This window comes from Zophobas morio, unplaced genomic scaffold (genome assembly GCF_036711695.1).
Source record: "Zophobas morio isolate AGI-343-1 ecotype UQ-CSIRO unplaced genomic scaffold, CSIRO_AGI_Zmor_V1 ptg000004l, whole genome shotgun sequence".
Taxonomy (NCBI): Eukaryota; Metazoa; Arthropoda; class Insecta; order Coleoptera; family Tenebrionidae; genus Zophobas; species Zophobas morio.
Window position 1 is genome coordinate 15169601 of NW_026972109.1, and position 24423 is coordinate 15194023.

Sequence of the window (24423 nt, forward strand, 5' to 3'; positions counted from 1 at the left end):
TAGGTATTTGAAAGGTCTTGTCTGCACCTAAATTCTGTAAAAGGTGTAAGTCTGTGAATATATTTGTGAAGTAAGTTCTCCCATATATTTTTTCTTATGTACTTAGATATTTTTAGAGTTTTATTTAATACGATTAGTATGTCACCTTCGGTCAGAGTAACGTCAGAACACGTCAGTGATTTTGACATTTGAACTGTTATGTTATGAAAGATGCGGAATAAATCAGCGCCAGGAAGTATTTAACTTTTCGATTACTGTTTCACTCTTTATTGAAAAATACACTCCCCCTGTGGAACACGCTAGTCTATATTTGACAGATTTTTGTTAAATCCTCAAGGAAAATCGATAACACACCCGTAAACATTTATAATCACTCTGTATATCAACCGCAGATTAGGCAGCAACTTATGTAACCAACAATACACGTGGATTCTTGACGCCATATTGAATCAAACGTCACTTTGACAAGTAGTCAATAATGTCGTGAAGTGTTGAAGTTGTTGTAAAGATAACCGTAAATAAAGAAATTACAAACATTTTGGTTGTGTAAAAAGAACTTTTCGTCATAAATGTGATTAAATAAAAAAACAACGTAAGCAAGCAAGCGCGATTTTTTTTTTGTTTTGTTACTCATACACACTCAAAAACACAACTTTGCTTGGAAATTGTCTTTAAAAATAAGCACCAAGTGTGGATAACCTTCCCAACACATGCAGCAATCAGTTCTTCTGGCACATACCCCTTTAGCAACCAGGACACATTTAGCCCCCCGACAAACGTGGAATTGAATTTTCATCTAACCTTATTTTATTTTTTTTGTTTTTAGTTCATTTTGGACTAGGCTTTGCAGACCCCAAACTGTCCCTAGTTTTGTTTTTTGTTGCACGTAGTTTTAGTAGATTTGTTTCTATTATTTTTTTGGTTTGATGCCCCACTTGATATTCCCTTAATATGGTCCGACACTGGTGATTATTTTAACTTATCACGTCATGATAAGCGTCATTAACAGTTTCCTCTTCAGACTCTTTAAAATTGCCTCTTCCGCCTAATTGTGGCGAATGACGTCCACAAGTTTTTAAAATTCTGGCTATTATTTAATTTCTTCCACAATAACGTGCAGATTTGCGAAATATGCAAAATGATACCGTAACATACACCCTTAAATGTGTTAAATAATGATTTCATGTTGAAAATATGTGTAACAACACGTGTTTCTTGTGTTTATAGTTCGTCTATTGTGAAGTCATACTTTCTGGGCTCCTTTTGTGGTAAATCTAAGTTAATACAGACCAATGCTTTTTTAACTACGCAAGTTTTATGTGTAAAACACTAATTTATTAATATTTTCGTCCGTGGAGTTCAAATAAATCTTCCTCATATTTATCCATCTTAACTGCGTAAGTGTTCAGTAAACGAAATACATATTTTTGTGGAAGTGACGAAGACTAATCTAGGTGTAACAATGGAATTAATTGTAAATCTGAGGAGTTTTTGTTTGCGGCTTGTACTTTATAAATAACTACGAGGGCGTTTTATTTGAACACTTGTTACATGACCTTTTGTTATCTAATCGTCCAAGTTTTGCATTTTTTAACTTTGATTAAAGTGCATGTTTGTGTTAACAAAGAAAATCGCTCTGTTGTAAGAGCGTGGTAGTAAAATCACGGGATAAAAATGTATTTGCTTTTTGACGAGACTTTAGTGGCATAAAGTGCACTGCAAAAGTAAGGAATTTAAAGCAACGTTTAGAATTTCGTTACTACGAAGTTAAAATGTAGTGGAGATTATTCTCAAACTACCACCAAAAATAAAAAAGTTTAGAAAAATTTTGCTACAACATAGGCGTCGGTATGTATTTGCTAACAATTTTACAAATCCTGACCTTTTGTAACCTATGTATATATATATAAATTTTCTAGATTAAAAAAAATATTAAATGCAAATACGATTGTTTATTCCGTAGAAAAATTTCCCACTTTCATATAAATGGAAACTAATGCAAAGTTCAAGTGAGATCGATTTTGAATTTCCCTTATTTCGGAAGTAAAACCAGTAGCACGTTAGCAAAGCATGTTTCTAATTTTCGGTAAAATAGTTCATTACAAGATTTGTTTTGTTGATATTTAAAACAAGCTAAGCTGGATTTAAAATTGTGCACTTGGAATAATATTGCTAAGCAAATTCTTGAAATGACGTCATGAACTCCTCAGTGAGTGAAATGGAAAGATTTATTTAATATTTTTTGGATGACGTCTTCAACTCTTGAATGGAGATAACTGTATTAATTTTGATATGAACAACATCCATGTTTTTACCATATTCTATTTATATTTTAAGACACATTAAAAAAAGTTTAATAATGAAATTAGTGTGGGTGTTTTCGAAATAATAAACGTCTTTTTTCCTTTATGTATGTTGTGTGTTTTAGAATAATTCGTTGAGTTAACAAAGAACAAAAATGAAATGACGTCATACATTTTTTGGAGGAAAGAAACCGACAAATTTCGGTTTATCACGTTTACGATAATTTTAATGTAAACCTAAAATTCCGAAATAGTTGATTTGGTTTGTTGGAAATCATTTATCTGGAACAATAGGTAGAATACAGAAACGAAAAACTTGCAATTTATATCCTGAGCTACACAAATACATAAAAGGTTTGTCTAAATAGCTCTTTTACTACTTGTACTTGGTGTTTTTACGTAAGGAAAGTCACGATATGTATCAATTTTTGGTTACAATATCAAACTTTGAATAACAATATCATCCTTATTATAGTACAATTTCTGGTATTCGTTTCCAAAATTTTTATATTATAAGATCATAAATTTTATCATATTTAACTTTGGCTGTGTTAAAGAAAAGACACATTTTTTCACGCTTCTGTTTGTATGACCCAGGTTCCTACTTTCGGACTACCTGACTGAGATCCTTTTTCAATTAAGTTCCTATATTTTCCAAAATTTATTTTGTGAACAAAATTATAGTCCTCGTGTTTGATATTTTAAAGTGTATTTCTGTGACTAGATTCCATTTGTTTATACAGGGTGATCAAAAATGGCGCAGTTTTTGATTACCTTGTGGATTCTTTCTCTTTGACAAAATGTTTTCTTCTTTTTTGAAAATAATCTTTAAAAAATAACTTGCCCATAAATGATTTCTAAGTTTGACATATCAAAGCATGCTCGTCAAGTGTATCTTTTCTTATTGAGATTTTGGCTTCTTATTCCAACTGGAAAGTGAAAAAATGCAACAACGCAAGATACAACAAAGGAACGTAATTGTCATTATGCAGCAACCATGGAAAAAGTGCTAAATAAGGTTGGTTCCTGAAAAAGAAATGGCTCGACCTTAACTATTCTATATATAGTCGAGGAAATTAATGTTGAGTTTAATCAGTAGTTTTTCATTGTCAGACCACTGAACTCGTCATACAGTTTTTGCAACTTTATTTTCATGTTCCTTATTTTTTACTGCATTGTTCTGTAAATTTAGTGGATTTACTTTTAGGTATTTTTTCTACTGTCACACGTTGGCCACGTGTATCTGGAAGATAAAACCTTAACACCTGCTGTGAAGCTGTCAAAGGAAAATAGCCAACAATTTTATGATCGGGAAGACATAGTTTATCGATACTAACCACACCGTAAAATAATAAGTGACGTTTATTGTTACGTGAGGAGTAAAATAAACGTTTAATTATTTAAATGTTTTATTGAAGCCTTTAGTTAAAGTTGTAACAAACAGTCGCTCATACGTATGTCAAATTCTGGATCTCGAATTCAGTTTTTATCAACTGAGATGAAAAATCTAAATCTGCTGTGTCTGATGCTGCTAATAGGTGAGTCCACACTAGAAGGTGTTAAATTATAGCCCATCTTTACTGGTAACAAAGGATAGTACTTTTTTCTTATAAGTTGACACTTTGAAGCATGAGCCGCACACGAACACTACGATTTCTACCAGTAAGAAATGAGTACTCCAGGACTAGTTTTATCATCTCAAGCATGTTACTACTAGCAATTGTTTTGTTTAATTGTGTGAACATTTTCAGGGTTCGGAGTGTGTCTAATCAATGATTTCGATACAGAAGAGATTGAAAACCTCATCAAAGAAAAATGTGAGAACAATGGTGCAGGCGAAGAGGCTTTCGAAGCATTCATGGTTGGTAAAATATAGGAAACGTGATTAGCAGAAGTAATGTTTTTTTATTTAGAGTTCTTATTTTTGTGACAACTGTTATGGGTTTATGTTCTTCTGTGCTTGTTTTATCACACTTTCAAAGGCTTTATGTTCAGTCGTGTAAAGTAATTAAAAAAAAAAAATTAAAAAGTGAAATATTTGACTTTTAAAATTTTTACTTTATTAGTCAAATGTACTGAATATTTTTGAAAGAAGAAGGATTATACTGTGTTTGTATTGTTAATGAAAAAAATGTGAAAACACTTTTACGTTTTGGCGATTTGTGGAAAATCTCAACACTCAAAATGTAGCAACCTAGATCTAATATTCTTCTAGGACCAACAATCGGATCTCCCAACGTGCCTCGGAGACCACATAAACGTGAAAATATTCCAAGATGAACTCGAAGAATCGAAAAAAAGAGGCGCCATGGACGAAGTATTCGGCAAGTATTGTCGAAAATATCCCGAAATCTACACCTGCATAGAAGCCGTAACCGACAAACTAAAACCATGCCTGGACTCAAAAGAGGAAGAAACTATGAATAAAACGCTCCAAATCGTTGGTACTTTAAAGGACTTTATTTGTCGCAACGATGGCGACTTCCTTGCTTGTACGTATTCTACCACTAATTACACACTAATGACCACTATTTTTCAGTGTTTATAGCAGAACATGGCGTTGAATGTTTCAAGTCGCGGAAAGAGCAACTACAAGAGTGTGTTAATAAGACTATCGGGGCAAAAAATCCCACAGACTTGTCAGTTAACAGTTTGTCTATGTTTTTGATCACTGACAAGGAGTGCAAGTGAGTTGATTCGTGCGTGGATTAAAACCCCATTCATTCTCTTTTGGTTGCAGTGATTTCGACAAAGTCGGAAAATGCATTGTCAAAGAACTAGAAATGTGCGAAAATAGCACACCGGCGAACGTCGCCTGGTCGTTGTTTAGGTTTCTGAAGAACTATATGCCTTGTCGAAAAAACGTCAAAAGTTCTACATCTGCCACCACTGTCACTTTGTTTGTTGTAGGGTTCTCGTTTCTCTTTTCTAAGTTCTTGTGATGTAGGTTAAGGAGGTGTGCATTTGGTTTAGTTTTATTTATTTGTGCGCTGATTCTATGGCTTTAGCCCAGTTTTGGTGGTGTGTGATGAGTGCTTGCGTACAATAGGTACTCTAGATTGTTACAAAAATGATAATATATTTTTATATGAGTTGTTGTAATTAATCGTAATTGTATATTACGTGTCACAAATGGCAGAAGTGGAACCAACGACTGAAGACTGGACCACAAACTTTTCAACTATGCTCCATAAACTTGAAAATTGTGTAAATTGAATACTCGTTATCGGCTTATTAGTGACGTTAATGCAATTAGTTACAACATTTGCGGCAGAATTATTTCGGGACGAAATACATTTGGTTCAAAAGAACTATTACATAGTTGGTTGTAGATATTTAAAATTTACACTTTGATAATTAATAATAAATAACAATTAGGATAAAGTATTATAAAAATATGTTTTTGATACAAACTCTTGTAAGTTAACATTACCAAAGATAAATTCCACCAACGTTGGTTAACTTTGCTTCATGAATATACCATATAATAATATTTTAACAGTACTGCATATACTTGGTTGATATTTTGTGGAATAACGTTAACAATCGTTGATGAAACAATGTAAATAAACGTACTTAAAAGGGAGAGGTTTGAGTTTGCTCTTAGACAAAAATAATAATTTTCTTTAGTATAATATTTCACGGACAATTAAACAATTAAAAAATACTGATGGTAGATAATAAATCCCCGTACATAATAGACTTAGCTTTGTCACTTTGTATTTTTTACATTATCTGAAAAATAGAAACATTTATTATAACAAGGAAATTTTACTTTTACTTTTAGATGAGGCATACATAACCTAAATTGGATCTTACATGTACCAATGCATGTACTTAAGTTCATACTTCTTGCTTGAAAATCATTTAAAGCAATTTTAACTGTGTGTAAGCCACTACAAAAATTTGAGAATTCTTTAGTGTGTGGATGTTTTTGGTATGGATTTATTTATGTACACATATTTACAACGAATGACACTTAAGCAACGTGGTTGTGTTGGAACTCTGCGGCGACGAGGAGCGCGGTGTTCTTGTGATCTTGCTGCTTTTGTGGACGATGGCGGAGAGAGCGAGTTGTGCTTCCATCAGGCCTTTTCTAGTCTCGCTTCTCGTTTTCGCTTCTGCGTGGTACGCCAGCCAATTAGCGGTGTTCTTTGCAGGCGTACGGTTGGTTGCCTATAGCGCAGGCAACTTGCTCGCCACAGTACCCCCTCTCCAGTGACGTCGTCACGGGTCATTGGTCTCTAAAACGGACTGGTGTTTTAGTTTGTCGTCCTGCTCTTGTTGTTCTGCGACTGATTGTGGGTTCTGGCTGCGTTGTTGTTTGTAAAATTGGCGGTTCGGCTTCTTGTGGAAGGAATGCTGGTTTGACTCTCTCGATGTTGACAGTTGTTGGCTTGCCTCGTACAACAATGGTTAGCGTTTTTCCCCTTCGAGATGTTACTGGGTGTGGTCCGCTGTATGGTTGTTGCAGCGGTCTTCGTACTGCGTCGTCGCGTAGAAATACGTGGCTGCATGTATCCAGCTCTGGGTGGACAAATGTGCGTCGCCTGTCATGGTGTGAAGCTGGGACTGGTCGTAGTTGTTCCATTTGTAGCTTCAACTTCTCTACGAATGTGAATGGTTCAGCTGAGACATCGTTTGTCGTAAAGAAGAACTCTCCCGGAATACTAAGCTGGGTACCGTACGTCATCTCTGCTGGCGAACATTTCAGGTCGTCCTTAATGGCGGTACGTAGGCCCAGGAGTACAGTTGGAAGTGAGTCAACCCAGTTCTCATTCTCTTGGCACATTATCGCAGCTTTCATTGTCCTGTGCCACCTCTCGATGAGGCCATTACTCTGTGGCCGGTATGGTGTTGTTCGGCAACGTTTAATTCCCAACAGGTTCATCAAACTCGTCGTGATGGCTGCCTCGAACTGCCTTCCTTGGTCTGTCGTTATTCGTCGCGGACATCCAAAACGCGCGATCCAGGATGCGTATAGTGTCTTGACCACGGTGTCAGCAGTCATGTCTTCCATGGGGGCGACTTCGGGCCATCGAGTAAATCGGTCGGACATGGTCAGACAGTATCGATATCCCTGGCATGTGGGCAGTGGACCGACGATGTCTACGTGGATGTGTTCGAATCGTTGGTCTGTCGGGTCAAAGGAATTAAAAGGAGTTTTTACATGACGGCTTACCTTGGATTTTTGGCAAGCTAGGCATGTTCGAGCCCACTGTTTAATGTCTCGCTCCATCCGGGGCCATACGAACTTGGTTTTGATGGGTTTGTACGTGGCTTTTCCGCTTGGGTGGGAAAAACTGTGGTACTTGTCGAAAACCCTTCGGCGAAAACGGGGTGGTATGTATGGCCGAATGTTCGTGGTTGATATGTCGCACCATATGGGTACCTCAGAATCTGTGGGAGTGAGCTTCCTAAGCTGGAGGCCTGTCGTTGGAGTTTTTCGTAACTCGAGGAATTCTGGGTCAGTCTCTTGTTCGTTCTCTAGGTCTCGAGGTTCTATTATTGTTGGAGTGGTGATTTCGTCGATTCGGGACAGGGAATCCGCGACAAGGTTCTGGTCACCTGTCACGTGAGTGATCTCAGTCGAAAATTGTCCAATAAAATCCAAATGTCGCAGTTGTCGGGGTGACGCCTTGCTGGATTTTTGGTGAAATGCGTACACCAGCGGTTTGTGGTCAGTTCTAATTGAGAAATTTCTGCCTTCAACCATGTGCCGGAAAAATTTGATCGCTTCATAAACTGCCAGTAGTTCGCGGTCGTAGGTGCTGTAGTTTCGTTGAGCTGGGTTCAGTTTTTTTGAGAAAAACCCTAATGGCTGCCATGTTTGCTCAACTTCCTGTTCAAGTACAGCTCCAATAGCTACATCTGACGCGTCGGTGGTTAGTCTCAAGGGAGCGTAATCGGCGGGGTGTACCAACAGTGTAGCTCTAGCCAACTCTCCTTTGCATCGCTCAAAAACCGCTTCTGTTTCTGGAGTCCATTGTATCGGCGTCTTGTCGTTCTTCTTGTCGCCCTTCAGGTACGCGTGCAGGGGTGCCTGTGCTTCAGCCGCCTTCTTTAGAAATCTTCGATAGAAATTTAGCATACCCAGGAAACGTCGAAGATCTTTGACAGTTTTAGGTTTCGGAAACTGTTGCATGGCTGAGATTTTGCTTGCTAGGGGCTGAGTTCCTCTTGCCGTGATGGTGTGCCCTAAATATTCAACCTCGGGGGCGCCCAGCACACACTTTGCCGGATTGACTACAATGTGATGCTGTTGTAAACGCCGGAAAAGGATTTCTAAATGTTGTAAGTGTTCAGTTTCGTCACTTGAATATACCAGAATGTCGTCAATGTAACTGAAACAGAAATCCAAATCACTTAGAACGGAATTTAAGTGTCGTTGGAAAGTCTGAGCCGCATTTCGCAGACCGAATGTCATTACGGTAAACTCAAACAATCCAAACGGGGTGCACACTGCGGTCTTTGGTATATCCTCCTCAGCTACTGGGATTTGGTGGTAGGCCCGTACTAAATCGATGGTCGAAAAGACTCGTTTTCCCTCCAGTCGGAACGAGAAATCCTGAATGTGAGGGATCGGGTAGCTGTCTGGCACAGTGACACTGTTCAGGCGCCTGTAATCCCCACAGGGGCGCCATTCGCCAGGCTGCTTTTTCTTCACCAAGTGTAGCGGACTGGCCCAAGGACTTTTTGACGGTCGGCACCAACCTTGCTCCATCATGAACTGGAACTCCATTTTTGCCACTTTTAATTTGTCTGGCGACAGTCGTCGGGGAGTTTCAGCGATTGGAGGTCCCGAAGTGAAAATGTGATGGGCCGTATTCGTTCCAGGAATTGTGCCTGGTGGTCGAGGGCGTGTGATTTCGGGGAATTTCGCTAGCAACTCGTGGTACGGCGAAGTTTTGGCCACGGTTGAAATATTGGGTGGTGTGCACGGTGCGAGAATTCCTGATGTGGACAGCAGTGTCGATGCATCAATAAGTTTTCGATTGCGTAGATCGGGGAGCAAATGGTAGTGGTTGAGAAAGTCCGCGCCGATAATGGGTTTGCTGACGTCTGCGATTATGAATACCCATTTCAGCGGTCTTCGGAGTTTGAAGTCGAGCAACATTAGCTTGCGGCCGTACGTCCGAATTTGGCTGTTGTTTGCTGCAAAAAGCACCGTTTCAGTGGGGCATGGACGTTGCTTACCTGAAAAGGCTTTTGGAATGACTGAAATCTCGGCTCCGGTGTCGATTAGGAATTGGATTCCGCTGCTCGGGTCCGTTACAAAAAGGCGATATTGCTGCTGTTTTGTACCGTCGTGCACCGCCTCGAGTGCCGACGGGGAAATCAGTTTCCCGAATAGTTGCAGGGCTGGTGGCACTTCCGGGCTTTTTCGCCGAATGTCTCATGGTAATAACATAACCCCTTATTCTCGTTGACACGTGTCCGGCTTCTCGAGTTCGAGCGGTGACGTCCGTTGCGGCCATATTTGTTTGTATTATAGCCGCGTCCTCTGTCGGTAACTAGGCGTTCTACGGTTGCCGTCAATGTCGCGATCTGCTTTTGCATGGCTTCCAATTCCAGGGCGGCCTTAGCGTCTGCGAGTTCCTTTTCGAGTTGGGCGATTCGTTCAGCGTTCGTCATGATGTTGCTTGTCAATCGGTGCCTGTTCTGTGTTGTTGCGTTTTCTTCTTTCGTCGAGGGTCACCAGTTGTGGATGTTTTTGGTATGGATTTATTTATGTACACATATTTACAACGAATGACACTTAAGCAACGTGGTTGTGTTGGAACTCTGCGGCGACGAGGAGCGCGGTGTTCTTGTGATCTTGCTGCTTTTGTGGACGATGGCGGAGAGAGCGAGTTGTGCTTCCATCAGGCCTTTTCTAGTCTCGCTTCTCGTTTTCGCTTCTGCGTGGTACGCCAGCCAATTAGCGGTGTTCTTTGCAGGCGTACGGTTGGTTGCCTATAGCGCAGGCAACTTGCTCGCCACAAGTGTAAACAAAAACGAGGAAAACTAATTACTATAGATTTTTGTAGATTAGTGATGGTTATTTTTGCGTAATAAAGTTATTTTGCGACAGAGAGTTGCGATAGGAACAGGTGTGTAAACAGTTCATACTATTTTATATCCATAATGTTTTTGCTGCTATCGGCGACGTGTTGCAATATAGACAAATAAGTATATCTAAGAAAATTAAAAACCCAATTTAAATAAGTAGGTATTTGTGTTAAATTAATTTTTGTGTCAAGGAGACAAAACTAATCCCTGTCCGGGGCCAGGGTAGAATAGTCCCGGGGTCGTCCCCACCTGTCGTAAAAGGCGACTAACGGGGAAACGGGACTGGCTGTGAAGGTATCAGACAGTGATAACTTTAACGATTTAATTGCAAGAACAAAGTAATTTTAATATTATCAGGTAAAATTCTTGACACTTAACTAGTGCGTGAGTAACTACATAATACTACGCTCACTATGGAGAAATTAAACTAGTATTTTTTAACGACTGTCGTAACTACAATTAAACCGTACTACCTTGGATAAAACAACTGCATGAGCATAAAACGCAACATGTATGTGATCTTCGTCGTCGCACTGTTAATTGGTAAGTGCACAAAAGTACTTTTCGAAACTAACTTATGTATTAGGCGGTACTTTTAGTACTTCCAGCCTTAATTTTAACCTAGATCTAGACCTTAACAACGAATTCACCAATTCTAAAGATGAGCTTGAGACTTTTATTAACGACAAATGCAACGAAAATGGCGCCAACACAACATTTTCTTTTTTAATGGTACGTGTACTTCATAGTACTGTAACTATTTCCGACCTTTTTTTAAGAATACGACATTCGAACTCAACATGTGTACCCAGACACACTTTAATATTGCAGAAGTACAACACGAATTAAATATTGCGAGAACAAATGGCACTATGGACGAAGTTGTACTAAAGTACTGCTTGAGGTACCCTCAGATTGATAAGTGTTTAAGAAAGGGATACGATGCTGTAAAAACGTGCTTAAACTCCACGGAACAAGCGATTGTTCAGGAAAGTTTAAAGTTTGCCGGGGATCTAATAAAACAAATGTGCCTCAAGGACGGAACTCGACTTGCTAGTAAGTTTTTATTTGCGTTTTTCTAAATCTACGGTAATTAACCTTTGAACCAGTGTATGTAAATTACTTTGTTAGTGTTTATCGGTTACGAAGGAGTCGAATGTCTCAATGTGCAAAAAGAACACCTTCAAGAATGCGTAATGGATTCTGTTGGTAACAATACAGAATATGTTGTTATTTTACACCAACTATTTGTTTCTAACGATGACAACCAAAGATGCAAGTATGTTAAAGTCTTACACTAGATTGTGCTTGAAATTGTTTTTAGGTCGTTCACGAGGATTCGGTCTTGTTTCTATGAACAACTGAGCAAATGCGAGAAAAGTATTCCTGCTAATATAATTGACGGCATTTTCAAAGTCTTCAGAAGAGATTGGTCGTGCGAAGTCAATTATCAGACCAGATCTGGATATAGAAATGATATTTTTATTAGAATTGTTGTGACATTTGTAATCATTTTGGTCGCCTGTTATGTATGTTATATTTTGGCTAAGCAGTAATTCGAAACCAATTTTTTTTGGGTTTTATCTGCTATAAATATTTAATAAATTAATAAAACTGTATGACGTGGTGTAGGCTTAAGGGTACCACGAAAGAACGACCAGCACCACACGCAAATTTTGACAAGTATATTTTATTGGCTGAAGCATGGGTCTTCAAGTGTTTACATTTTAAACTTTTTATTAACCATACTTACAACCGTCTATGTTGTTTATACAGGATGTTTTATTTGAAATGATCAAAGTAAGCGCCTCAGAATATATATAGAAATAAAATCACTTACTGTTATTATAAATTAGCGCAGCAACGAGAACAATTTTTTTAAATTAATCGCTTCCTTTTGACCGTTTCAAATCCCCGCCACTGCACGTTCCGTCAACACAAATCGATCCATCTGACGTCACGTAAGTCTCGTTCCGCTACGTGCCGCCATGGACGCAGACATTGACGCACGCTTAGTAACAATGGAAGAAATTCTCATTGAAGCCGTACGCCAACGACCTTCAATCTACGACAAAACGAAAGCTGTTTACAGAAGTACTAGAATTCGCGAACAAGAATGGCAAGAAGTAGCTCAAGCTGTCAACGTCGCAGGTGAGAAGATTTCTACCCAGTGGCAGCCATAACACGCACTTTGTAGATGCCGAGGTCGTGAAAAAACGCTGGCGTTCGTTGCGCGATTCGTTCATTAAAATACAGAGATCGCTCAAACACAATCCCGGGCAGGTGATCAAGTGGGTATACTACAAGAGGCTGATGTTTCTGATACCTCATATCGAGTCGAAGGAGTAAGTGGGCGTGGTACTTCCGTATGGGTGGAGCTTAGGTATTCTCTAACTGGCTCCTCCTCATTTTCAGAATCTCAGCAGATGGAACTTTTAAAACGGACGATGAGGAAACTCAGGATACGTCACATGTTGACTGTGAATCAGATATTGGAATTGACTTTTTAAAAAAGTTAGAGGCTTCTGATTTATTGGGTAATAGAGCGAAGAAAAAACACGTGGAGGAGGATCCATTGTCGCCTGATATTTTTGTAAAGAAAAAGAAACACAGTGATGAATGTCGTACTTCAAACGTGACAGAAATGGACGCTGATGAGCAGTTCTTGTTGAGTTGCTTGCCAGCGTTGAAGAGGTTGCGGCCTAGAGATAACGCGATAGCAAGGATGAGGATTCAACAAGTTTTGTTTGATGTTGAGTTTGGAGAAGAGGAGCAAAGCGAGGAAGTTGTGACTAAAGTGGAAGAAGATGACTGAAGTTTGGGTTTATTTTTTAGGTTGTTAGATTTTGTAAATTTAAAGTTATAGAAAAAAAAAATGTTGTTTTATTTGACACCAAGCGATGATGCTGTTTAGTAAATACTGAGGAACATATTTTAATTAAAACTATTTATTTACTTGATACATAAATACAGCGGCGTTCATAAGGGGGCTAAGGGGACGGTCGCTTTCATTGAGAATTTTGCATCAATTTCCTGATAAAAGTCGAGGCAACTACGTTACTAATGACATCGTTTCTTTACCAACAGTCAGGCGCGGATCCAGGGGGGGGGGGCAATGGGTGCAATTGCCCCCCCCTGACACACGACCGAGGTACTTTATTTTGACCAATTTCAAAATTTTGAAATCATATTTCATTTTGTAAATACAGTACAACCTCTATAATCCGAACTCACGATTGTCTCAACATCCAGTAATCCGAACAGAGGCTATTTGAAGTCGATGCCTCTTTAATCCGAACAAAAACTCTGCAATCCGAACTGAACTTGAAAACATGCATCTACTTCCAAAAATGACGCAAGATCTTTCTGCATATGTTGTATGGAATATTTTGAAATTTTTAAAAATTGCGATATTTCAAAGCACTGAATTAATTAACTAATTCTGGAGAAACGGATGAAGTTATCGGAGACCCGAAATCTACAAGAGAAAGGATTTGGTTAAATTTCGAAAATCGTCGAAAATGGGTCGAAATTTGCATGAGAAAAATTTCATTTTTGAAAAATTTTCCTAAAAATTCTGAAAAAATTCATGGATATATATCCCGACGTGCTGATTCCAAAAATATACCATGTTTATGGTAACGGAGCAATATTTTCGGAAAGTTCGCTGTGAAATTCAAATTTTTCGAAATTTTTAAAAATTGCGATATTTCAACTGGACGATTCTGGAAAAATGGTTTAAGTTATCGAAGAAATGAAGCCAGAAGTGACTTCTGAGGTCCAAAATCTACAAGAAAATATATTTAGTTAAATTTCGAAAATCGTCGAGAATGGTTCGAAATTTGCATAATGGATGTAATACGAATACATAATGGAAAATTTCATTTTTGAAAAATTCATCTAAAAATTCTGAAAAATTTCAGGGTATAGATCCCGGGGTGTTATTTATTTCAAAAAGATAGCGTGTTTATGGCCACGGAGTAATATTTTTTTAGAATGTATCTATTATCCATTGTTGCTTAAGAATTCTTTAATTTTTGTTTAATAAAATTTAGGTTTATTTCTTGAAGTTTGTTTTCAGTTGTGTATGAAGTTGTTATTCAATTGCCTTTCAGACTTATGCGAAAATTGCTGAACCGAACAAATCGTTAATCCGAACACACTTTTTTCCCAATTAGGAATTAGGTTTATCGAGGTTCTACTGTACACTATACGTGTAATGAAAAGAACCAAATGTCACCCATGTTATGTGAAAAAGAGTATACTAGCTAAAATTTTATAAATTTTTTTCGTTTAGAACGAATTTCTGGTAGATAGGTAAAATCACACAAAAATTGCCCCCCCCCCTGAACGAAATCCTGTATCCGCGCCTGCCAACAGTACATCAGTAATGACGAGCAAAAATCAGCCTTTGCAGCTGATGTTAAGTTAGTGTTTTGTGGCATTACGTTGGCCCTACTGACAGTAAAACCTAGGCTAAGTACCATCGGTTTATGCATTTGACAGTTACGCTGTTGTTAATTTTCGAAGCAGAGGTCGGTGACGAAAAACTTGATAGTAGGGGTAATCAACAATTTCAAGAAAAATTGGTCGAAGGTTGTTTCGAGAGAACTTCTCTCGCCCCTGAAGTACAATCAAACATATCCGCGCATTTTTGAAAAAAATATAAAATTTGATTTTGCGAATTTGTAAAGAAGCTTGCGACGCGCGTGTTTCAAATGAGTTTTTACTTTACAAAATTTTGCGATGATGTCATCAACGTCATCTGAACAGGATACAAAGCAACCAGATTATTTTTCACTGCCTTGTAAAGTTCCACTTGTTTAGGAGTCCGGTCACAGGATACTGCTAGTGCAGAGTATTTATCATTTGTTTTTAAAGTTTTGAACTTTCGGACAATATTATGCACAATTTCAAGGGATGAGGAGTGAACTTTAATTGGGCGTGACAAGGGCTGTCTGCTGCGATCAAACTTTCCTGATCTTTAAAGTTTAAAACACTGAGAATCTGATTTAAAAATAATAATATTGAAATGGAACTCCGACGATTGTGTCTTCTGCTGGGCCGGAAAACTGAATAAGTCCAACGAGGTAACTGCTTCACTCGAGTTATACTACCAAAATGCAAAAGGTTAAACTCTAAAATACATCAGTTATACTCGAGCGCTTCGGACTTAAGTTCTAAATATTATGTTATTTTCTGAATAATTCTGTTTTCAATAATGAACATATGATTATTCCATTACTCGTTGTGATCGTGACCATGCCCGCGTTAATCGATCTAGAGGTGGTAGTGTTCTTATTGCTATAGCATCCAAGTACACGTAATATACAATTATTAATAAATCATTCCTGGTCGATATTGTCCGTCTCATTCATATTGTCTTGTGTAGAATTCGTTTTAGATCTTTAAATTTAGTTTTAGGGGTTGTTTATGTTCCCCCAGCAGTTTCTGTGGCTGATCTTGAAATTTTCACTTCAGCCTTGGAACAACTTCTACTTGGCCAGGATTTCCTGATAATAGGGGATTTTAATATACCCGACATTGATTGTCAGGCTAAAACAATAAGTCTTCCTGCTTACAGCACTTCATTAACGTTCTCAACATCAGGCACATTTGCAACTCTCTTGGTAGAGTGTTGGACCTAATACTCGCTAACAGTGATAACTGATAACTTGACAATATCTACTTCTCACTGTGATCATCCTTTGGTCAAAGAAGACAAGTACCATGAGGCTTTATGTACTATCGACTTGACAGTTTTAGAAAATACAACTAATGTGGATGACATTATGAACTGTTTTTATTCAAATCTGTACGACTCGTTTGACATTTATGTACCAAAAAAACTCTATGGTAAATCCAAATATCCGGTGTGGTTTTCACCTGAAATTAAAGCTAATCTGAAGACAAAGGAATACTACAGACGAAAATGGCTGAAAAGCAAGATTCCGTATTTTTTGTCCGAATTTAAGCGTATGCGCACCTTGGTAAAGCTACAAGTCCTACATAAACACAATGGAAACAAATACTAAAAGCAACCCGGCGGATTTGTGGAAATTTCTAAGCCAAAGGAAAGGTACTTCGAGGATTCCAAACACGGTTTTCAAGGATTCTTGCCATTCTCTAAGCCTGTTGACGTTGTAAACGGCTTTGTTAACCATTTTTCTACGACGTACTTAGCCGACAGTGCGATGGATCTTTCTGACTTAACAAATAATATCTTGCCCCTCAATTTTGTGTCCATAGAAGAACAGCAACTCATTAATATCATGGCAAAATTTTCCAACAAGTTTACTGCAGGTGACGACCTTATTCCTAGTTTCTTGATTCGGGGCTGTAGATACGTCTTAACTAAACCGCTCTCCATAATATTCAATGCTGCTATCGAAAGCTCCTTTTTCCCGTCCGTATGGAAACGTGCAAAAATATGCCCAATTTTGAATGTTTTCTGAATGTTTCATGACCCCTACAGTACGAAAAAAGTAGTCTCCAGTTTCTGTCTGTCTGTCTGGTGTCTGTATCCATTTTTATTAGACAAGTAATCTCCGAAACTGCTGTACCGATTGTTGTCAAATTTTGTGCGTATATTAGAAATATCATGCAGATGGTTAAATACTACTGAAAATTTGGATAATCATCCCCACCAACAATTTGATGACGTTATTTCATTGAATTGTATCTTAAAATAATTTTAATGTTATATAAGAAATTAAGAATATACTCCTATACTTGTAGTGTACGAATCCGTTTTCAGTTTTTACCTTTTTTGTTGCATTGTAATACGCTGCGACTACTCTTTGTGCTGTGACTAGTATTATCCATGTTGATGACGTCATTACCAATTTTTTATTGGTCAAATTAAGAACGAGTCAGCTTATTTTCTCGAAGATGTGAAAAACTCGTCTTTATAATAATAATAATAAAATAAGAATTGTAATATTCATCATTTTGCTCGATTATGGTTTAATTCAAATTAAACTAATTTCTACGTGACATTCTTTCGATGTATAAACATAAATAAACACTTGAGAATGCTGCATATGTTTCATTTTTTTATTTTCCTTTGTTAATTGTACAACATACATACTTTCAGTTGATTTATACATATTACTTAATTTATTTGTCCTATAGTTGGTTATTCCGTTGGACAATAAAGATTATAATTATTATTATTATCAATATTTTAGCAAGAACACGTGTATCAAGTTGGATTGGTGCACTGCAATACTAAAAATAATAGTATTGTATTCCCAAAATTTTCTGAGAACACGGATTGAGTCGTTCCTGGTTTAATCAACAATATAAATTGTTACTCATTCATTATTTTTTTGAGCCACTTGTACAAGCAAATCTAAGAATTTATTAACGCAATGATAAATCACAACATATTTTGCACATTTTAGGGATAATTTATTAGGCAAATTTTTGAGATGACGTCATCACTTTTTGGCGCAGATAAACGGATACATTTTGATTAAAAATTTACTGTGCTTGGAATAATTTCAAAACGTCGGCAAGATTTCAAAGCCTTCGGTTTTGCAGTTCCTAATTTAACCTTAAAATAAACTGATTCGTTCATTAATTTTTTTGAGTCAGTCTATATAAGTAAATTTAAACAATATGAATACAATAATAAATCAAGTATAGACTCATCATACCTTATTTTGTACATTTTAGATAAAATTTATTTGGCAAAATTTTGACGTCTCATCCCTTTTTTTGGGTGAATAAGCAAATATACATATTTTGAAAAAAAAAAAAATAACAATACTTATAATAATTTTAAAACAACTGCAAGATTTCAAAGCATTCGGTTTTGTTCTGATTTTTTTTTTCCAAAAATTTGGACGTTTCGGGTCAAAACTCAACATGGATTCATAAACTAGTCGTGTGGGGGTTTGTTATTTTAAAACGCATTTACTATGTACAATTTTGAAGTGACGTCATCACATTATTGGTGGGGACGATTAAACATTTGGTTATTTGGTTAACGATTTACCAACTACATGATACTCATAAATTCATAATACACATATGAAATTTAGAATAATCGGCCCGGTAGTTTCGAAGATTATCTGTCTAACAAAAGTTAACACAAACGGCGGACAGAAACGGGAGACCCATTTTTTCGTACTCTAGGAATCATGACCCATCGACAAAATATGAAAGCAGCCAGTTGCCCAATGGACTCGATTACAATACTTCCTTAGCTTACGGTCGGGAAATAAAAATGGAACTTTGAGTTTGTGTTTGATTAGTTTTATAATTATAAAAATTATAGTAATAGAATATTTCCAGTAATATTTTACAAAGTCTTTTGTTCATGTTGCAGGATTATTGACATTTACTCGATGCAGTTGATCATTAGAATATGCAGAAAGTCTCAGCTAAAACTCCGCGGCCTAATATTTTGGGAATGGATAGAGATATTAAAATTCTGTAAACGCTGTTGTTTTTAGCTTAAAGTAGGAAGTTCAACCAAGTACAAATTTACATTTCTGAAGAATTTTGATAGACCGTTAAATTACGATTGCAGTGGTATATAACACTTGGATATTTATTTGATTTTCAGTTGATAAAAAAATTAAATCTGAAACCATACAAAAATTAAAGTTGAGTAAAATAAAGCACTTGCACATTATTTAATAGCCAACAAGATCTGTTTCAAAAGTGGTTATTTAACATATGTTCGGTCAGGTATTATTATTTGTATGTTAATAAATTTTATTTCTTTTATGACTGAAATTTCAGTAAATATGTAATTGTTGTATAACATTTTAATAGCAATTTAACGGTCCTAAATTAAGCTAAAAAAATGGTGTTTACAGATTTCCAATATTTATATCCGCTCTCAACATGTATTATGCCGCGGAGTTGTAGCTGAGACACTCCGTACATTTATAATAGTAAGCATTTGTGTAATTTTACATATAAATATACACAGGCACCGATTACATCACAAAAATTTAAGAGCGCTTCTTCTGAATGTTTTTCAGTTTATTATCATAGTCGTTGATGCATAAAGGATAGTTATTTATGCCTCTAATAAAAAACGTAGAATTCTTGGGAACAATTTGATTAAATTTAATCGTCGTAAGATAAAAATCTGTGGGCTTGGTTTCGATAACAAGAAAAAGGTATTTCGTGCCAGTATCTGAGATAGATTCGGACACACTAGCTGAGACAATCCTGCTCAAAAACACGTCTGTACAAGTTTCCTTAACTAATGGCCAATTATTTAACTTGTCGATTGCGTGGTTTGCCGCTCTTTCCACAAAATCATCCTTTATATCAAGAGGTCGAAAATGCCCTCCGCACGTACACCATTCCGTTGATATCCCTGCATCTTCGCAAGATCTATCTCTGGGAATTTCTTCTAACAACGAAACACATTTCTTACAGGCCGAACTACCCTTTCTCTTGTAACCTGTTTCTGAAAGCGTTAACACATGTTCCAAGGTCACAAACATATCGTAGGTACTTATGAGTTTATTCCTGTTTTTTCGCACATTCTGATACTCTCTACTTAAATTCTGTCGGAATGTTCTAGGAACGGAAATCATGTTAATGGGCATTCGTTCCTCGAACCATCCACCTCTAGTCTTTCGAATCTCCCCAAACCTTATCCCGTGGTCACTTAAAACAATCACCATAGTGTTGTTCAAAATTCCTTCTTTCTTCAAATCAGCAAAAAACTCTTTCACTTTTTTGTCCATACTATAAGGGACCCTCAAATAATTGTGACTAAAACTGCTCATCCAAAAAATGCCAAAAGTTGATTGGTTTTTAAAAGTTGTGACGAAATCTCTAGCTAGATTCAGAACTCGTTCGGCTGAAGTTCCTGGACCTGCGCAGTATGGCAGTTTGTGGTAAATTCGCACCCCTAAGGCTTCAGCAGCTTCCATGTAGGGTTTAAAATAATAATCTGTAGGAGGTTCTGAAAATCCCATTTTATTATAATTAAATGTGGATATGCGTATGGCATCTTCTACGAACGCTGTGATGTAACCGTTGCTACTAAAGTTTTTCCATATCATGGGACAGCGGTCCAATCCACCTATTTTCTGATCTTGACACTTCTGGGGGATTTCGTTTAACCTGAGACCTGTTAAAAGACTCACCAAATTCTCATAGGTGTTGTCGGCAATTTTTGTGTATCCTTTCATTTCAATAAAGTTATTTTTGGCCAAAAACGCATACGTTTGTGGCATTGTTCGAATAAAATTTAGTCTAGAAATGCTGTCAATGCCGATAATGAGGACACTGAGAGGTTTAGGCGGAGCATTTCTCATCTTTTCTTTTATCATAGTTTCGTTTATTCTTATTATGTTGTGGACGTTTTGGTAGATTACTGTAGATTTTTTGGTGCAAGTCACGTTTACTGTATCTTGTGTCAAGACTGTGTCGTTCTGAAAAGGTATGCATTGAGACGTCCTACAAAATTATATAAAAAAAGGGATAGCGGAAAACAAATTTTTACTTGAATCCAACATCGGGTAGATCCCGGGAGCCCTTTCTTGTAATGTAGGAGTAACAACAATCGAAACTTCTTGTACCGTTTATAAGTGGGAATGGTTTTTTAAGATGTAACACAGTCACATTGTCGCTGTTTCTGTCCACATAACTTAGTATTTCGGTCTTATTGCAACGTAAGTAGGGGTCACGTCTTATCATACGAATTTTTAGAAATTCCTCATTGAAAGGATCTATTTCTGGAATTTTACATTTTGGACTGTCGAGGATATAGTCTGAAATAATTGCGAAATGATAAATTGATTGATACAAAAATCTGCATGCTTACTTACCTTTCTTAAAGTTTATTCCATACACAATCGGTAAAAATATCAAAACGATGAATAATTTTCCCATTGACTCGCGACTACAGTCACAAAATTGTGAAAGATATATTACCACTTAACGTGTACTTTATTGCGTTGTATGATCTATGATTTTTTTTTAATGATCTTAATACGTTAGTTATTGTACTACTTTTACCGAGGCCGGCCGATCTCTGAACTTGTAATGTTCTTATGTACGTACGGAAATTCTTCCTCCCCATTAAGACACGCGTTAGATTTATTACTTACTTCCTGACCGTAAGCTAATTACTTCAAGAGCGTAAATCAAGGAAGTTCTATTGTAATAGGGTCCCCATGTCGAATGGACCCCTTGTTGTCAAATTTTATATGTAAGTGCGGTAGGAATATCGCGTAGCTAGTAAAACTCTATAAAATAACATACTCCTGCATTTGTGGTTTATGAATCCGTGTTAAACTTACAAAATTGCAATACAATATTTTACTGTTATGACCTCATTTCAAAATTTTAATGAATGAGGCAATTTATTTTACTGATCAAATAAAGAATATTTTAACATATAGGGGCTATTATAAAAAAAAATTGGGAAACTTTACTTTTAATTAATACACAAATCTAAATTATCTATTGTTTTCACAAAAAAAGCGGATTCAGTAGTAACAAATCGTTTAAATATTACCGTCGCGAGAAACGTAACAGCGGTCGGTTTAGTCCTAAAAACAACAAACAAATATCTTTCATCATTGTTTTCCAAAGACTCGGACATACTGGCTGCTAAAACATCATCCAACTCAGCAGATTTACAATAAGTTGGATCCAAAGCACTGGTACTATTGATCTTCGATATAGCTATCTCAGTAACATTTTTTACGTATGCATGATCCGTTTCAATGCTCTTGAAATATCCCATACAAGTACACCACTGTGGTGGTACCCCAGCACCTCTACAAGATCTATTCGATACAATTCGTGTAAACAACGAAGTACATTTACCACACGACGATTTTTCTCTATCCTCATAGTTCTTCCCCGACAAAATTAAAATATGTTTTAAAGTCGAAAATAAGTCGTAAGTACTTGTCAACTTATTGGAATTTTCCACTAGGTTGTGATACTCGGTACGAAATCTCTGTTTGAACCTTTTAGGTACCGAAATCATGTTAAGTGGAGTTCGTTCCTCAAACCACCCACTCCTGGTAGTTTTAATTTCGCCAAATCGTATACCATGGTCACTCAGCACAACGACAATACTGTCATCAAAAATTTTCTCATTCTTCAAATCAGAAAAAAAGGTCTTCATTTTCTCATCCATCACATACGGAGCGTTTAATTCATTGTGACTGAAAGTGTTCATCCAGAAAATGCCAAAAGTCGCTTGATCCTTAAAAGTGGTGGCGAAATCTTTGGCGAGGTTCAAAATGCGTTCACCTGCCGTCTCTGGACCTGTACAATAAGGCATGTAGTTGTTGTACCGAATCGTAAGGGTTTCGGAAGCTTCAATGTAAGGTTTAAAGTAGTAGTCTGTTGGTGGGTTCAAGAAACCTTTTTTATTGAAGTTGAAAGTTGAGATGTAGCTAGCATCTTCAGCGTATGCAGTGATGTACCCTTTGTTACTGTAGTCGTACCATATCATGGGACAGTTATCCAAACCACCAACAGTTTCCGGCTTGCACTTTTCGTTGATTGTCGCTAGATCCAGTCCAGTAAGAAAGGCACCAAAATTCGGAAAAGTATTGTCAGCTACTTTAGTATAACCTTTCATTTCGATAAAGTTGTTGTCACGAAGATAAGTGTAGGTTTGGTTCATGGTACGAATGAAGTTGAGTCTAGATATGGCATCTATCACTATAAACAAGACACTGAATGATTTTGATGAGTTGGAACTTTTCAATTTATTTTTCACTGATTCTTTTATAATGATGGGGTTGTGGACGTTTGCGTAGACCAGTCGAGGTTCATTTTCGTCATATTGGTGGCACTCGACTTTGACGATATCATGAGTAAGGACCACGTGATTATCAAATGGTTGGCATTCCATTATACTAAAAACGAAAAATTAGAAGGAGTTTGCTACATAGCTACTTTTTACTTGATTCCAGTGTCAGGTTCTTCTGCAGTTCCATTCCTAGTTACGTAAGAATAGCAACAACTTATATTTGAACCATATTGAGGTTTAAGTTCGTCTTTAATATACAGTGTGGCCGAATTGTCGATCGTCGTCACAAAAGTTAACAGCTCGGTTTTGTTGCAACTTATGTAAGACTGCGGCTTCATTATGTCTCTTACTTCGTCGTTAAACGGCTCTAAGTTAGGAATTTTACATTTTGGTTTCTTGAGTATGTATTCTAAAAACACAGCTAATAGTACCTATTATATATTGAGCGAAAAATTGTATACCTTGATCTCCACTGCACCTTGTGTAAATCAGCAATGTGATTATCACACTAATCAACATTTTTGGAATGTGGGTTTAAATCACACGACTTTCAATTAATAAGGAAACAACTCATAAAGACATGTTTTCATGAACATGTCGAGTGTGGTAAGATCGTCTTATCGCTTCGGATTTATCGGGAACAGAATAATTTTAACGAGTTGTTTATGAGAGCAACGTGTGATTATTTTCAATTGTGTGCATCTTAAAATGATACTTAGTGGTTATCAGTTGACTTCTTCGAAAATACTGCTGTCTGTGTGTCTGTGGAGAATTTATGTAGTTTGTTCTTCTTTTCTTAGGTCTTACGATGCTAAATTTAGAAGCATTTATTTGAAATTTTAGTAAACACAGGTTTCTGTTCTTGTATTATAACAAAATTTCAGTGTTAGATTATACAATCTTCATTATTGTATTTTCTTTATCTTCAAATGTCAAAACACTGTAATTTATAGTTATAATAATGGACAACACGTGGAATAAAATATATATACTAAAGCACGCTTTTGTAGCTGTATGGACTAAAAAATATTAACTAATATTAAAGTTAATTTTTAAAGATTGTTTTTTATTTTTACTTCTCGAGCGTAAGCTAAGGAAGTATGGTGATCGAGTCCATCGGCCGACTCCTTCCTCTTGTGTTTTCTCGACCTTCCATGACCCTTAAAGTATGAATGAAGAAATAAGTCACCGGTTCCGTCTGTCTGTATGTCTGTGTGCCGTCTGTTCGGATTTTTAGTAGACAGATAATCTTCGAAACTACTAGATGGATTGTCATATTTTGTAGGTTTATTAGGAATATCATGCAAGTAC

General features: G+C 36.9%; 5 protein-coding genes across 14 annotated transcripts; 3 read left to right on the plus strand and 2 right to left on the minus strand.

Annotated features, from left to right (window-relative positions):
- The first annotated feature begins 452 nt into the window (after positions 1 to 452).
- LOC135142782 (27 kDa hemolymph protein-like) lies at positions 453 to 6067 on the plus strand. Of its 9 annotated transcripts, XM_064074560.1 has the most exons (8): positions 453 to 592; positions 1228 to 1268; positions 2429 to 2657; positions 3511 to 3841; positions 4055 to 4164; positions 4519 to 4795; positions 4843 to 4990; positions 5044 to 6067. In XM_064074560.1, the coding sequence occupies exons 4-8, from the start codon at positions 3760 to 3762 to the stop codon at positions 5243 to 5245; spliced, it is 819 nt and encodes a 272-aa protein (XP_063930630.1). In that variant the 5' UTR covers positions 453 to 592; positions 1228 to 1268; positions 2429 to 2657; positions 3511 to 3759; the 3' UTR covers positions 5246 to 6067. The 9 variants fall into 9 exon arrangements, with proteins under 9 accessions (XP_063930630.1, XP_063930656.1, XP_063930622.1 ...); XM_064074586.1 differs by lacking the exon at positions 2429 to 2657; XM_064074552.1 differs by lacking the exon at positions 1228 to 1268.
- Positions 6068 to 10549: 4482 nt separating this feature from the next.
- On the plus strand, positions 10550 to 12228 carry LOC135142766 (27 kDa hemolymph protein-like). 2 transcript variants are annotated; one of them, XM_064074514.1, is made up of 5 exons: positions 10550 to 10898; positions 10942 to 11087; positions 11135 to 11411; positions 11487 to 11634; positions 11680 to 12228. In XM_064074514.1, the coding sequence occupies exons 1-5, from the start codon at positions 10847 to 10849 to the stop codon at positions 11909 to 11911; spliced, it is 855 nt and encodes a 284-aa protein (XP_063930584.1). In that variant the 5' UTR covers positions 10550 to 10846; the 3' UTR covers positions 11912 to 12228. The 2 variants fall into 2 exon arrangements, with proteins under 2 accessions (XP_063930584.1, XP_063930592.1); XM_064074522.1 differs by having other exon boundaries at positions 11487 to 11630; positions 11680 to 11823.
- Positions 12229 to 12330: 102 nt separating this feature from the next.
- On the plus strand, positions 12331 to 13213 carry LOC135142831 (uncharacterized). The gene is made up of 3 exons (XM_064074608.1): positions 12331 to 12506; positions 12553 to 12700; positions 12771 to 13213. The coding sequence occupies exons 1-3, from the start codon at positions 12344 to 12346 to the stop codon at positions 13168 to 13170; spliced, it is 711 nt and encodes a 236-aa protein (XP_063930678.1). The 5' UTR covers positions 12331 to 12343; the 3' UTR covers positions 13171 to 13213.
- Positions 13214 to 18155: 4942 nt separating this feature from the next.
- LOC135142839 (uncharacterized) lies at positions 18156 to 21705 on the minus strand. The gene is made up of 3 exons (XM_064074617.1): positions 21164 to 21705; positions 20839 to 21106; positions 18156 to 20792 (listed from the first exon to the last, which is right to left on the minus strand). Exons 1-3 carry the CDS (start codon positions 21225 to 21227, stop codon positions 19325 to 19327), a joined length of 1800 nt encoding a protein of 599 aa, XP_063930687.1. The 5' UTR covers positions 21228 to 21705; the 3' UTR covers positions 18156 to 19324.
- Positions 21706 to 21758: 53 nt separating this feature from the next.
- On the minus strand, positions 21759 to 23772 carry LOC135142849 (uncharacterized). The gene is made up of 3 exons (XM_064074629.1): positions 23574 to 23772; positions 23266 to 23521; positions 21759 to 23218 (listed from the first exon to the last, which is right to left on the minus strand). Exons 1-3 carry the CDS (start codon positions 23629 to 23631, stop codon positions 21775 to 21777), a joined length of 1758 nt encoding a protein of 585 aa, XP_063930699.1. The 5' UTR covers positions 23632 to 23772; the 3' UTR covers positions 21759 to 21774.
- Positions 23773 to 24423: the final 651 nt, after the last annotated feature.

Bases quoted from the DNA above. Each gene is read 5' to 3' on its own strand.
- LOC135142849 (XM_064074629.1), bottom strand. From the start codon at position 23,631: ATGTTGATTAGTGTGATAATCACATTGCTGATTTACACAAGGTGCAGT. The intron at 23,522-23,573 runs GTATACAATTTT...CTGTGTTTTTAG, and splicing joins AAGGTGCAGTGGAGATCAAG to AATACATACTCAAGAAACCA. The intron at 23,219-23,265 runs GTAAAAAGTAGC...TTTCGTTTTTAG, and splicing joins GAACCTGACACTGGAATCAA to TATAATGGAATGCCAACCAT.
- LOC135142831 (XM_064074608.1), top strand. From the start codon at position 12,344: ATGGACGCAGACATTGACGCACGCTTAGTAACAATGGAAGAAATTCTC. The intron at 12,507-12,552 runs GTGAGAAGATTT...CGCACTTTGTAG, and splicing joins TCAAGCTGTCAACGTCGCAG to ATGCCGAGGTCGTGAAAAAA. The intron at 12,701-12,770 runs GTAAGTGGGCGT...CCTCATTTTCAG, and splicing joins CCTCATATCGAGTCGAAGGA to AATCTCAGCAGATGGAACTT.
- LOC135142839 (XM_064074617.1), bottom strand. From the start codon at position 21,227: ATGGGAAAATTATTCATCGTTTTGATATTTTTACCGATTGTGTATGGA. The intron at 21,107-21,163 runs GTAAGTAAGCAT...CAATTATTTCAG, and splicing joins TGGAATAAACTTTAAGAAAG to ACTATATCCTCGACAGTCCA. The intron at 20,793-20,838 runs GTAAAAATTTGT...ATAATTTTGTAG, and splicing joins CTACCCGATGTTGGATTCAA to GACGTCTCAATGCATACCTT.
- LOC135142766 (XM_064074514.1), top strand. From the start codon at position 10,847: ATGAGCATAAAACGCAACATGTATGTGATCTTCGTCGTCGCACTGTTA. The intron at 10,899-10,941 runs GTAAGTGCACAA...CTTATGTATTAG, and splicing joins CGTCGTCGCACTGTTAATTG to GCGGTACTTTTAGTACTTCC. The intron at 11,635-11,679 runs GTATGTTAAAGT...AATTGTTTTTAG, and splicing joins GATGACAACCAAAGATGCAA to GTCGTTCACGAGGATTCGGT.
- LOC135142782 (XM_064074560.1), top strand. From the start codon at position 3,760: ATGTCAAATTCTGGATCTCGAATTCAGTTTTTATCAACTGAGATGAAA. The intron at 4,165-4,518 runs GTTGGTAAAATA...ATATTCTTCTAG, and splicing joins AGGCTTTCGAAGCATTCATG to GACCAACAATCGGATCTCCC. The intron at 4,796-4,842 runs GTACGTATTCTA...ACTATTTTTCAG, and splicing joins CGATGGCGACTTCCTTGCTT to TGTTTATAGCAGAACATGGC.